The 13,325-nt window shown below is 43.3% G+C and overlaps 1 protein-coding gene across 3 annotated transcripts in view; it reads right to left on the reverse strand.

Moving 5' to 3' along the window:
- Positions 1-2,962: 2,962 nt before the first annotated feature.
- WDR59 (WD repeat domain 59) overlaps positions 2,963-13,325 on the reverse strand; it is a 103,685-nt gene continuing 93,322 nt past the window's right edge. For all 3 annotated transcript variants that reach the window (XM_077890493.1, XM_077890489.1, XM_077890494.1), the window contains 3 exons: positions 11,436-11,562; positions 11,139-11,281; positions 2,963-3,703 (listed from right to left, as the gene is read on the reverse strand). In XM_077890493.1, the coding sequence (XP_077746619.1) occupies positions 3,468-3,703; positions 11,139-11,281; positions 11,436-11,562 (506 nt within the window). In that variant the 3' untranslated portion in view covers positions 2,963-3,467. The remainder of the gene's footprint in view (positions 3,704-11,138; positions 11,282-11,435; positions 11,563-13,325) is intronic.

Consider the following 13,325-nt stretch of genomic DNA (forward strand, 5'->3'; position numbering starts at 1 on the left):
CTGAACATAGTGAGTTTTAACTAGGTGTGCTCTGGTCTGCTTGTGAAATGAGACCTGTAACCACCTCCACTGGAACTGAGGCCCTGCAAAACCCTCTGGTCAGATGTGGTACAGACAGGGCTTTGTGATGGTCTTCTCTGGGAGGGATGTGGTGTGCAGGGACTGAGATAAGCGTGACTGAAAACTGTGCTCCACTGGAGCACAGCCTGGGGAGGGGAGAAAGCTTAGTGTAAACAAGTTAGGCAGCCAGTGTCTGTACTGTGCTGCTTCCCACAGGTGGCTCTGTGTTTATGCTGAGGGGCAGGGGAAGGAAATGGCACCAGCCAGCTTCTCTGTTCCTAGAAAGGTATCTCTATGAATGCTGCCTCTTAAAGACATGCTCTGGGAAGAGCAAACACTCTCCCTACTGTGTTCCCCAGGCCCTCTTGAGATCCTGTTTCCAAACTGTATCCCCCCAGTTGTTTGTCTGCCTTTTCTCCAGGAACAGCACAGTGCCTTTCAGGCTCTATCCCAGCCAAGTCTATTGACCTTTAAACTCTAGGCTTTAAGCCACACTAGTTACAAGAACTCACAAAATTGAGCCCCTCTCATTTCCCAAGCCAATGGATTTGAGGAAAAGTTCTCCTTGTGTTTCCCCATGTGTTGCCCTCTCTTGCCCTTCACTATGACCACAACTACCTCTCTTCCACAGCAGCCACAATCCATTTCTCCCCAAGACCATGTTTCCACACTCCCTACCTTCTTTGGTGGGTCCTCTTCTTTCCCTTTAGTTGAGGAGTTTGTTCTGTCAGTCTTCATGTCAACTTCTGGGGTGTTTAGGATGATTTGATAGTTATCTAGTTGTATTCATGGGCTGAGACAAGTCTAGGGTCCTCCCAATCTGCTATCATCTTCCTGCTCCCTCGCAAATGTGACTATTTTTTTAAATATTAGATTTTTGAAAATAAATAGACAAATAATAAACATTAGGCTTTTTGTTCTGGTAACTTAGAAATTCAAAAGTTACACACATATTGAAAGACACTGTGTGTAATCTTTTAAGCTTTAAGTTTCTTAATACCCATTATTTAGATTTTTCAGTTTTAGAAGATTTTTCAGTTTTAGAAGATAAGGTTCTTACAATAATAAACCAAGACAATAAAAACACCTAATTGTTGATGGGGACAGATAGAGACAGATTTTATATTAGCTTGAGCAGTGGGGAACAGAAAGACTGTTCTCTGCAAATGGTGTGATTTCACTGAGGAACATGACAGATCTTTTATCTTACTGTAAATCAGTCAACCTATTCTGTGATCACCTTACAGCAGCCTCAATACAAACAAGTGAAAAATAGTGGACGAATCCAGGTTTCCTGGGTCACCTCCTTTATAACCCTCCCAAACTACCTGTTGCACCTACTCAGCTCATTCTGCAGAGATGCTGGCATCTGACCTTGATCAGAGACCAGGCTAAACCTCTGCTCTCACTCCATACAATCCAAACTTCCCTTACATCATGGTGGTCTGCACCTGGCAAAACAGGGGACAAAGTAAAAGCATCATCTGAAACAATGCTTTGACCACAACCCTTAGTAAGAAATGAATTAAATTGTGATTCATTATACATGTGTGAGAATGTGTACATATACACTCATAAACAAGTCACAGAAAATGATATTTACCCCTTGTATGGTACATGCTCATCATTTCTCTTCTACTCTATTCCATTTCTTTAATGTTGGCTTTTATATACTAATACTAGGTCCTGACCTATAGTTTAAAACAGTGATGTGGGCAGCCCCGGTGGCGCAGCAGCTTAGTGCCGCCTGTAGCCTAAGGTGTGTGATCCTGGAAACTCAGGATCGAGTCCCATGTTGAGCTCCCTGCATGGAGCCTGCTTCTCCCTCTGCCTGTGTCTCTGCCTCTCATGAATAAATAAATAAAATCTTTTAAAAAATAAAAAACAGTGATGTACAACAAATTTTGAGATATGTACTTATATTTCTTAAGTTAATCAACTTGGGATTGTAAAATTCTAAGATTTCTCTTTCCTGGCACATATATGTGAAGAGTTGAAAATCATTTTGAGAATAAAACAGGTGGACATCTGAGTCACAGCCACTTAGAATGCACATAAACAAAAAATACAAAGTCTGTGAGGGAGCCCAAATGAAGAGTGGAAGGAACTTACTGGAACTCAGCCAACCTGCTCAGGAGCAATGGGACACTTGAATATCAATGCTATGAAGCCATCTCATTATCCTTTTGCTAAATGAAATGATTAAGACTCTTGGAGAGGAGTACTTGGTTGAGTGTCTGCCTTTAGCTCAAGTCATGATACCAGGATCCTGGGATCAAGCTCCAAGCCAAGCTCCTTACTCCATGGGGAGCCTGCTTCTTCCCTCTCCCTCTGCCACTCTCCCTGCTTCTCAAATAAATACATATTTTAAAAAAATAAACATTAAAAAAATGACTAGGGGTTGGGGCGCCTGGGTAGAGCAGTCAGTTGAGCATCCAACTCTTGGTTTCGGCTCAGGTAATGATCTGAGTCATGGGATCGAGCCCTCATCAGGCTCTGTGCTCAGCGCAGGGTCTGCTTAGGATTTTCTCTCCTTCTTCATCTGCCCGCCCCCACCCCCCCAACTCCATTCTCTCTCTAAAATAAAGGAGTTAATCTTAAAAAAAAAAAAAAAAAAAAAAAAAGGCTCTTGGGGTTGGAAAGAAACTTAAATAACAAATTCCATTTTCTCCTGTCAGATGACAAGAGTAAATCAGCATTTCCTTTGAAAATCTGAGTACTGAGTACTGACTTTGGTCCTATCCAAAAGAGTTAACTTCAATTAGAAACAGGAATTCACTAAAACATTGTTCAACCTTCTTCGTCTTTTTTTTTTTTTTTTTTCTTCAGAACAATTACCTGAATTTTATTAGCCAAGGGAGAACAGCTTGAAGAGAAATAAATAACAAACAAAAGAAACATCTTTAGAATCCTTAAGTACATCATATATTTATAATTTAAGTATCATTTTTAAAAGGCCACTATTCATCAGTTCATTTAAATGTACCAACTTGTATCACAGACCCACTTGTCAACTAAGTTAATGTTGACTGTCCTGCTCAGGAGACCATCCTTTGCATCTGACCTTGGTCTGAAATGGCAACAGAAAGGATGCCATTTAGTGGTTTATGATTAACACTTTGAAGGTAAACACAGCTCTGGAGGCAGATGCTTTTCGAGAAAATTCCCACCTGGCTATATGGTTCTGCACATCTGCCCTCCTCTTTCCTGGTGACATCCATGCCATCAACAGCCAAGCAGAAGGGAAGCAAAAGCTCATGAACAGCTGGTGCTGTGTCAGTCTTTGAGGGGAACATGCTCTAGCCTAGTTGGGAATGGCTTTCTGGAGCCTCCTTCCTGGTGGATAGCTTGTCATCCAACATTATGGGATCCTCTGGGATTTGCGACAACTCCCATGGTCTGTGAGTTCAGAATGTACTCTCAAGTAGGCAGTGACATCCACACCCAGTGGGACACACCTCTTGGGTCCGAAACCACTCCATCATGTGGCTGGTGTGCCCACCATGTCCGCAGGTCAGGCAGAAATTGGACGATCCTCGTACCGCCACATGGCAGATGGCACACTGGAATGTAAAGCCTTTGCAGATGGCACACTGTGTGCCACGGACCTCACTCCGGCAGTGGCTGCAGTACACACCAAACTCTGCAAATGGTTGAAGGTGGCCAAAACAAGAGACATGGTAAGTTAGTTCTGCAAAAGGAAACTGGGTGCTGTGAGTAAGAATGAAGTATGCATCTTAGGAGTCTGCAGGGATTCTATTACAACAATGACTCTCTTTTTTATTTAAACAGCAGAAGCAGGGCAGCCCCAGTGGCTCAGCAGTTTAGTGCTGCCTTCAGCCTGGGGTGTGATCCTGGAGACCCAGGATCGAGTCCCACATCAGGCTCCCTGCATGGAGCCTGCTTCTCCCTCTGCCTGTGTCTCTGCCTGTCTCTCTGTCTGTCTCTCTGTCTCTGTCTCTCTCTCATGAATAAAGAAATAAAATCTTAAAAATAAATAAATAAATAAACAAACAAACAAACAAACAGCAGAAGCAGACAAGTTGCTGTCACTGCAGGCTGGGTGCAGGTGGACAGTGCAGAAGATGCCCAGGTTGGGAGGCCTGGAGTGAAAACCCCAGGTGGTGGTTATGCCTAATCCTCTATGCCCATGGCTGCAGGGGCCTGGCTCAGAGAGGTGGCCACCAATTGTTTGTTGACAGAACTGAAGGACTCAGTGAAATCTGGCAACAGCTGATCAGAGTCACAGTGTCTTCCTTACTGTACACCAATGACCAAGAGGCACAAGACAAGCCGTTCAGGACTCTGTGGTCAGGACCCCCTGACAGCTGGTCCCCAGACCCTGAGGGCTAACCCACCATCCACATCCTTGTGCGCCGCAGCCATGACCCTGAGTCCTGGCGGCCTGTGTTGATCCCATCTCCCCTGCCCAGCTTCCAGTGTGTCCCCCAGGAACAAACCTTCCCATGGCTGCACACTCTCCTCCAACAGTGCCCTTGGCACCTGGCCCTGCCTGCAGCCTACCGCCTCTGCCAGCCTCTGGAGGAAAGGCTGCATGGGTCCAGAGTCCCAAGGAGTGCTGGGACAGGAACAGCAGACCTGTGCCCCATTACTGCCTGAAGACTGTCACCCTCTCCCTTTGAGGAAATGCCACCTGGCTTTGCCATCCTTGCCTCTTGTCTGCCCTCATCTATGGCACTCTGGACAACTCCCCCACCCTGGTTCCCTCAGGATTCTGTCCTTGGTTCTTAATCTTCTCTTGACCCCAGTTCTTGGCACCATCCCTAGTGGTGCCAAAAGCTTCAAAAGCTACCCCCCAACCCTGTGCACACCTGGCCTCCCAGGTCCTTCCCTCCACCCTTTCACCCTTTCTAGCGAGAATTTCCCCTAGGGCCAGCCTAAGTGGCATGACATTATCATCACTTTTTTGCAAGTATTCCCAATTCTCCCTCCAGGGTACCATCCAGCAGAACCTCCAGCCCAGATGGAAGCTTTCAGCTACCCACTCGATGTCTGCCCCCAGCGCTCCTGAGGGAAGGCCCAATGGCAAGATACACTTCTCACTAAACACACAACACCCAACCAACCAACTCCCAGTGTTGCACAGTGGCTTCTATGCCACTTTCCCGATGGCACTTCTTGCCTCTACCACAGCCCATGGGCTCTTGACCCACCTCACTGCCTGCCTCCTCTCTCACCTAATGGCCTCTCCTTTTCCCTGAGAAAACACAAGCATTCACCTCCAGCTGCCAAACCTTCAAATTTCCCTTCCTGTTCATCTACTTCTCCCCTCCCATAATGGAGGAAGGTTCCTTTCTTGTACCAGGGCCAGTTCCTCTGCCTCAGGACAAAGGGCAATCACAAAAATGTACCCGTAAAGACTTTTATTTTTTTTAAATAGATTTTAATATTATTCATGAGAGACACACAGAGAGGCAGAGAATAAGCAGAGGGAGAAGCAGGCTCCCTGCAGGGAGCCTGATACAGGACTCAATCCCAGGACCCCAGGATCAAGCCAAAGGCAGACACTCAACCACTGAACCACCCAGGTGTCCCCCCCAATAAAAACTTTTAAAATACATGGTAACTAAGGAAAAATTTAATGGTAGTCCCAGTTCTGGTAAATCCTGAGACAAATTAAACTGGTTTGATAAGTTTGGTGAAAAATAGCCGTGTCTTGTCACCCTATGCATAACTTTCTTTGTTAGGAAAGATTTTGATTAATGTTCTTGTGAAAAGCCTAATTAGTTGAAATTTCTTACATTTCCTTGACTAAATTTATTGGTTTGATAAGATTCAACCTTTAAAAATATGAGAATGTGGGGATCCCTGGGTGGCTCAGCGGTTTAGCGCCTGCCTTTGGCCCAGGGCGTGACCCTGGAGTCCGGGATCGAGTCCTATGTCGGGGTCCCCGCATGGAGCCTGCTTCTCCCTCTGCCTGTGTCTCTGCCTCTCTCTCTCTCTGTCTCTGTGTCTCTCATAAATAAATAAAATCTTTAAAAAAAATTTTTTTTAAAATAAAAAAAAAATAAAAAGGGGTTCTTTGACATTTGAGATTACTGTAAATGTGAACTTAATTATTCTCCATATCTATCTGGGCAAAATTATTAAAACGTTCTCTCTCTGAAAATTTCAGTATGTCATTGGTAACTGTGCTTCTCCATACTATGTCAGTTTGAATGTAATCTCTAAAATCATTACTAACTTTAAGATTTTGAACTGATATTTCACTTAGTTAATTAATGAATCATTTGGGAGGATGTGGACAATTTCTAGGTAGATATAAACTCACAAAGATAGGGGATACAAAAACACTAAGTCACTAAATGTAATTTTAATATTTCTCTCTTGCCTCTCTTTTCTCTCTTGCCTCTGTTATACATAACAGAATGGCCGTTAGTTGAGAAGGACAGGCACACATCTGGGCTATGCTGATTCTGACTCTCACCACATCTGGAGATACGAAGGGATGCAGAGTTTGTGTGAAATCACAAGCTGTCAAGGTGTCTTTTACAGGAATACTGACAAACTTGGGGACCTCTGGGAAGGAAGCATATGACCAAGGGTGTAGGCTTTGCAGGTAAAATCCAGCAAATGTGAAATGGATCATTTGTGCTTCCTAATGGACAAATTAGTAAGGACAAGAAAAGTACGTCTGGCACATAAATGATCAAATTATGATTCTTGGGGCACCTGGGTGGCTCAGTGGTTGAGCATCTGTCTTTGGCTCAGGTTGTGATCCTAGGGTCCTGGAATCGAGTCCCACATCAGGCTCCTCTCAAAAAGCCTGCTTCTCCCTCTACCTATGTCTCTGCCTCTCTCTCTTTGTCTCTCCTGAATAAATAAAATCTTAAAAAAAAAAAAAAAGAAATTATGATTCCCAAGGCTTTATGAAACCCCCAGATAGGGGATCCCTGGGTTGCTCAGCGGTTTGGCCCCTGCCTTTGGCCCAGGGTGTGATCCTGGAGTCCCGGGATCGAGTCCCGCGTCGGGCTCCTGGCATGGAGCCTGCTTCTCCCTCCTCCTGTGTCTCTGCCTCTCTCTCTCTCTCTCTCCATGTCTATCATAAATAAATAAATCTTTAAAAAAAAAAAAAAAGAAAGAAAGAAAGAAAGAAACCTCCAGATAGAAGCCAGTTCCAAAGGCTTAGCATCACATAGCCTTACATGCAGGAGAGCTGTGTGTATTAATTATCATCAATTACACAAATGTGAATAAAACCAAATGTAAATAAATAAGACATTAAGTTAACAAATGGAAGTAGAAAATTGCTGAACAAAATTTAAGCAGACAGACGCACATCTCTGGGGCAAATCTGGGGGGCGGTCAAATGCCTTGCTCTGCCACCATGATGATCAAGTGCCACATAGCACAATGGGAAAAAACAAAATCGAAAATCATCTTGTAATGGAGATGGTTTATGAAAAAAATATTCTGTCTAGCATTATCCCCTCAAATGAAGCCTTGAGCCCTTCTTATTAATCTAACCCCTTCAAAGAAAACCATTTTATTCCTAAAATTTGCTGCTGATATGGGATGACCCTTGCAGATGTGATAAGTCCAAGAGGAAACTGCTGGTTTTCCAGCAGTTGGAGACTAACTGTAGTCCTGGGAACTCTGTAGTATTTTTCTCTCAATATCTGCTATTCGCTAGATTTGAGCAGTCCAAATCTTCCAAAGTAATAAATAATAAAGATGAAAATACGTAATGCATTTGTGTGTGAGTGTATCTTTCATAATCCTACCCCTGTTGAAATCTTGCAATACTGTTTGTAATGATATTAGAACATACTATTCATTCATCAGTATCATTTAAGTCTTCATGAGTTCCTGTTTTACTTCTCTAACTGGATTACAGACTTTTTGACACCACCCCCAAACCACACCTTGTGTTTCCTTCTATGGCCAACATAACCTGGCATGATGCTTACAATAATAGATGTCACTAAGAGCGCAATGTATCAGTTACCAATCTCTGTGATTCATATATTTGTCTGAATACTAATTCTAAAAGACAAATTGTTCCAGGTCTTCATTGTTCTTTCTCTGGTACACTTTCATGTGCTTAGATGCTCTGAAAAATATATTGCCCAAATAGCCTTTTGCGTCTTTGCATTTCCTCAAGTACATATGCCAAAATAATCCATATTAAAATAATCCTTGTTGGGGTGCCTGGGTGGCTCAGTAAGTTAAGCATCTGCCTTCTGCTCAGGTCATGTTCTCAGGGTCCAGGGATCAAGCTCCGCATCAGGCTCCCTGCTCAGTGGGAGCCTGCTTCTCCCTCTGCCACTAGCTTGTGCTTTCCCTAATAAATAAATAAAATCTTTAAAAAAAAAATCCTTGTTATTCAGTATCTAAATCTCTGTATTACTTTGGTTTGTTTTTTAAGATTTTAAGTAATCTCTACACCCAATGTGGGGCTCAGACTCAAAACCCTGACACTGAGAGTCATCTGCTCCACCAACTGAGCCAGCCAGGCACCCCTTGTTTGGGCTTTTTAAATTAAAACTATATACACACAACTTAATGAGTCAAATAATGCTATATGTCTTATTAACAAAATCAGTATTCCCTTCCACTCCCTCGCCCATCACTCCCTGGAGGAAATCCTTCCAACTCATGTAACTTTTGGTTTCTACCCATTTATGAAGCTAATTCTTAATTTCCACATTTCAGCATTATCTCAACTTTCCTGTGGAAGCTTTTTTCACTCCTCAATCCATCTAACCACATATATACCCCATGCCTCATCTTCCCCACACAGTTCTATTATTACTTGGTTAGATCAACATTTTATTTTCACATCATCTAGCCAGGTGAACAGTATTTAAGCCAAGCCACGCACCATGACAACTTTTCCTTTCTTGCACATTTGGTTTTTCTTAGCAACCATTTTGTTTTTGTTTGCTTAATTTGCTTACCATAATTCACTTGCAAACCCTCTCTCAAATATCTGAATCTCTATAAATATACTGGACACTGAAATCTACTAGATATTACCCTAACTTTCTCTTCTTGGAAACGTTCCTGAAACCAACCTGGAAGGGTCTGTCTCTGGGTCAGCTATGTGGATCTCCCTTTACCGTCACCTGACTCTGCTTTCCTAGATAGGCTGAAGGTTTACTTTCACACAGGACTGATCATTTGGGGCAGGATCCTGGGTTAGAAATCATTTTCTGGAGAATTCCAAAGGCATTGCTGCATCGTCGTCTCCCTTTCAGTATCCAGCTCACCACTCCTGAGAGGTGTGGTAGTGCCCACATTCCTTATCCTCTCTGTGTGTCCTGTTGTCCCTCCCTGGAAGCTCCCAGAGTACTCTCTCTATCCCAGGTCTGTCTTCACTCACCACACGAGGTGCTTGGTGGGCCCTTTCAATCTGGAAAAGTGTCTGCCTTCTCTGGAGGATGAAATTTCTGTTGTAGTAGAGGAAGAGTCATAACCTGCAGGGACGTGGGGAGCCTAGAAGGGCTTATCAAACAATCCTCCTGTGTTTAGTCTCACCTTCGTACCACTCCTAGAGGCGCTGGGCATCACCAAACCCTGATCCATTGGGAGTAGGGGCGGTGGTTCTGTCACGTGTGGTTGTTTCTCTGCCTGTCAGTTCAGGCCTCGTAACATCAGCTACCACTAAGATACCTGCCTCCCTGGTCCTCAAGGGTATGCTGACATTACTCCCCTCAGTTATGCCTTTTCAGGAAAGCTCTGGATAGATGCTTTGGTGGAGGTGTGTGGGGGAGAGAGGGAATCAGTGTGTGCTCAGATCACCCTCCATGTCACCCTTTAAAACACATCTCTTCTCTTAGCTCCTTTCAGATTACACTCTTGCTTCTCCTTAAAACTCACTGGTGTTGCCTTCTGAGTCTGTTCCTGGCTCTTCCTCTAGATTCAAGCTGCGAGTGCTGGCTTCTCTCAAGGCCCAGAGTGGGCAGGCTCTCACTCTCCCTGTACTCTCCCTCCCCACCCCCAGGTCCCAGGTCATACGCATTCTCACAGCTCCAAGTACCACCTACATGCTGAAGATTCCCAAATTGCTAGTTCTCCCCCCAGGCTCCCGTTTGAGCTCCAGACTCACATCTGGCAGCCTAGATGACTTGTATGGTCTGTCCCAAACAGACCTCTTAATTCTCTTCCAGCCTCTTCTATCTGAGAATATGACACCACCACACACCCCCCTCAGTTGCCCAAGATGGAAACCTAGGAATCATCTAAGTTTTGTCCCTTCCTCTCAATCCCACATCCAATTTGTTAGCATATCATGCTGAGTCTACCTCTGAAATGTATTCCTAATCCATCCCCCTCTCCCCCTCTGTTGACATCGCCCAGGGCTAGGCAGTCATCTCCCTCAGACTACCCTAACAGTCTTCAAACTTCTACCCCTCCCCCTCCAAGCCTTTCTTCATATAATAGCCAGTGATTCTCTTAAAATAGGAACCAGAGCATGTCACTTATACCTCTTAAAACCCTTTGAAGTTTACCATTGAACTCAGAATACATCCTAATTCTGTACCATGACTTGCAAGTCCCTAATTATCTTACAATCTAATTTGGTACCCCTCTTCTCACTCACTGTGTTCTAGCCACTGTCCTTGCTTCACTTGTTTGATGTCTGCTGCTCTCTGCACAGATGGTTTCTCATCCTTTAGTCTCAGCCCCTCAGAAAGGCCTTTTGGCCAAACATCACCTGAAATCCTCCCTCCTTGCTCTCCCTGCACCAACATCCTTTATGTTTGCTCATTAACACTGATCACAACCTCTAATTTTTAAATTTTTCTCCCCCACTAGTCTGTGAGTTCCACGAGGGGAAGGAATGTGCTAGCCTGATATATATTAGTTGAATATATGAATGAGTACCCCTCCTTCAAATCGACATCTAAGTACTGTGTTTAAAATTACTTCCACTTAGAAGAGAAATTTATTCTTGTCATGGAATGAAAGGGTTTTTGGAAGGTTAGAGCAGACTTCGAATGCTTCAGAAATTTCTGCTTGTGAGCAGCTAAAAGACTTCACTCCAAGTCTTATGTTACAAAATAAATTATAGGCCTTTTCAGAGAGTGATAGGAAAAGAAACTCATATTCACCAATCCCTTTGTGAGGATCAGGAGGACAGGAGACAAACTTCAGCACCTCAGCTCGTTTCTCTCTCAGACCCCAGCGATAGAGGATTTCTCCATAGCATTTCTTAAAGTCATCAAATTGCTGGGTATTGGCGGGGTCCAGAAGCCTGGATAAAACTCAAAAGATTTCCTGTCAGTTCCTTTAAGAAGAAACAAGCTCGATACCAAAGGCACGTAACATACCTTTCTTACAGCAAGAGTCTTGATTTGGGGGAATCCAAGCATTATGAAACTGCAGCCCTTGCTGGGGAAGGCTGTTACCTTTTATTTTTATCATGCTGATCACGTTCTCGCTCACGAGGATCGCTGTAGGTAAGACTGCCAAAACGGATTTCTTCTGGGGAAGACTCTCCCCAAGGGGAGGAGACATGTTCTGCCTCTCTTCCCGCTGAAGCAAATCAAATGGGAAGGAAAGAGCGAAATGAGAGGCAGCATGGGAAGTGTCTGAAAACTCATATAATGCAGAGTGTGCTCAATTTAGTCGCTGGAAGAAAAATAAGCTAAGCTGAAGATGCTGAGAAATAGAACTAAACTGGACTCTTTCCTAGCCTTACCTTTTCATCTAGATACTTACTGTTAAGGTAACCTGATAAGTAAGTACACACATGATGATTAAGCTACAAATTATGGCACAGTGACACAGAATATTAGATAAAACAGTCATTACTGATACAGACTTTTTAAAGGACATGAGAAAATGTTCATGATAAAATTAAAAACACAACACAAAAGCATATATATAGAATGGCCCTTCACACACACACACACACACAGACTAGGAAAATGTTTTGGAATATTAACAGACATTATTTCTAGGTGCAGGTTCAGTGATGATTATTTTCTTCTCTAATACTTTTCGGTTTTTTTTCCCCCCACTGGGCATGTATTACTTTTTTTAAAAAACATTTATTTATTTATATGAGAGAGAGAGAGAATGTTCATACATGCATGCAAGCAGGGGTGAGGGACAGAGAGAGGAGGAGAGAAAGAACCTCCAGCAGACTCCCCACTGAGCATGGAGCCTGATGTGGGGCTCACTCTCATGACCCTGAGATTATGATCTGAGCTGAAACCAAGAGTTGCATGCTTACCTGACGGAGCCACCCAGGCACCCCCAGTTATTACTTTTATAATAAAGAAAATTAAAGGAACAAGATTTCTGTCTTTCCCACCTCATTCCCCTAAATGGGAAATGTCTTTCTAGGAAAGAAAAACTTCACTTGTTGGAACATTTTAAAATTTCAAACATTTTGAAGTTTCATAGTTTGAAAACTATTCTGAATATCATAAAATGAATTTTCCGGGCCTTGTGCAAATGGTACTGGTACAATGTTTTTCTGTATGACACAGAATCATTGTTGGCAAGAGAGCGATATACTCTCAGGAAATTATTTGACACCGTACTTATTGGCCACAAACTACTATTTTTCATTTGGGTCTATTTTTTTATTACCTTTTATCTCTTATTATCAAACAACTGTAACTATGACTTCTTTGCCTGCCCTGCCTCTAACAGGCTCCACGTCCTACTTCAAAGTCTCTACAAGTGTAGCTTCGATTCTATAGACTGGGAAACTAAATCACCAAGCTCATTCAAGTTCTATATAAAATAAGAAAAAATTTTGAAAAAAAATAAAGAAAAGAAAAGGGGGGGTTGCCTGGGTGGCTCAGTTGGTTAAGCGTCTGCCTTCGGCTCAGATCACGATCCCAGGGTCGTGGGGTCAGGCCACACATCGGGCTCCCTGTTCCATGGGGAGCTTGCTTCTCCCTCTCTCTCTGCCTGTTGCTCCCCCTGCTTGTCAAATAAATAAATAATGCCTTAAAAAAAACAAAAGAAAAAAGAAAATTAAGATGATTTTTAAAAAGAAATTTCAAATATCCGGAAAATACAAACACACTTATTTGTCAAAGAGACCCTTATGGCCAGCTAGAATCAGGCTTGTCTTTCTTTCTCCACATTGAGAAGAGGTACATGGGAAGAGACAGGTAACAAGAAGTGGTAAATGATGGGGGTGGGTTTCTAGGGGTGAACAATGAGAAGTCCCACTGTCAGTCCTGGCAAGGCACAAAGACATACCGGAAACTGGCCTGTACGGGTCTAGGCCTTGCTAACTAACTACAGCATCCCCGTACATTAAATTTGAAAAGAAA

This window comes from Canis aureus, chromosome 3, assembly GCF_053574225.1.
Source record: "Canis aureus isolate CA01 chromosome 3, VMU_Caureus_v.1.0, whole genome shotgun sequence".
Lineage (NCBI taxonomy): Eukaryota > Metazoa > Chordata > Mammalia > Carnivora > Canidae > Canis > Canis aureus.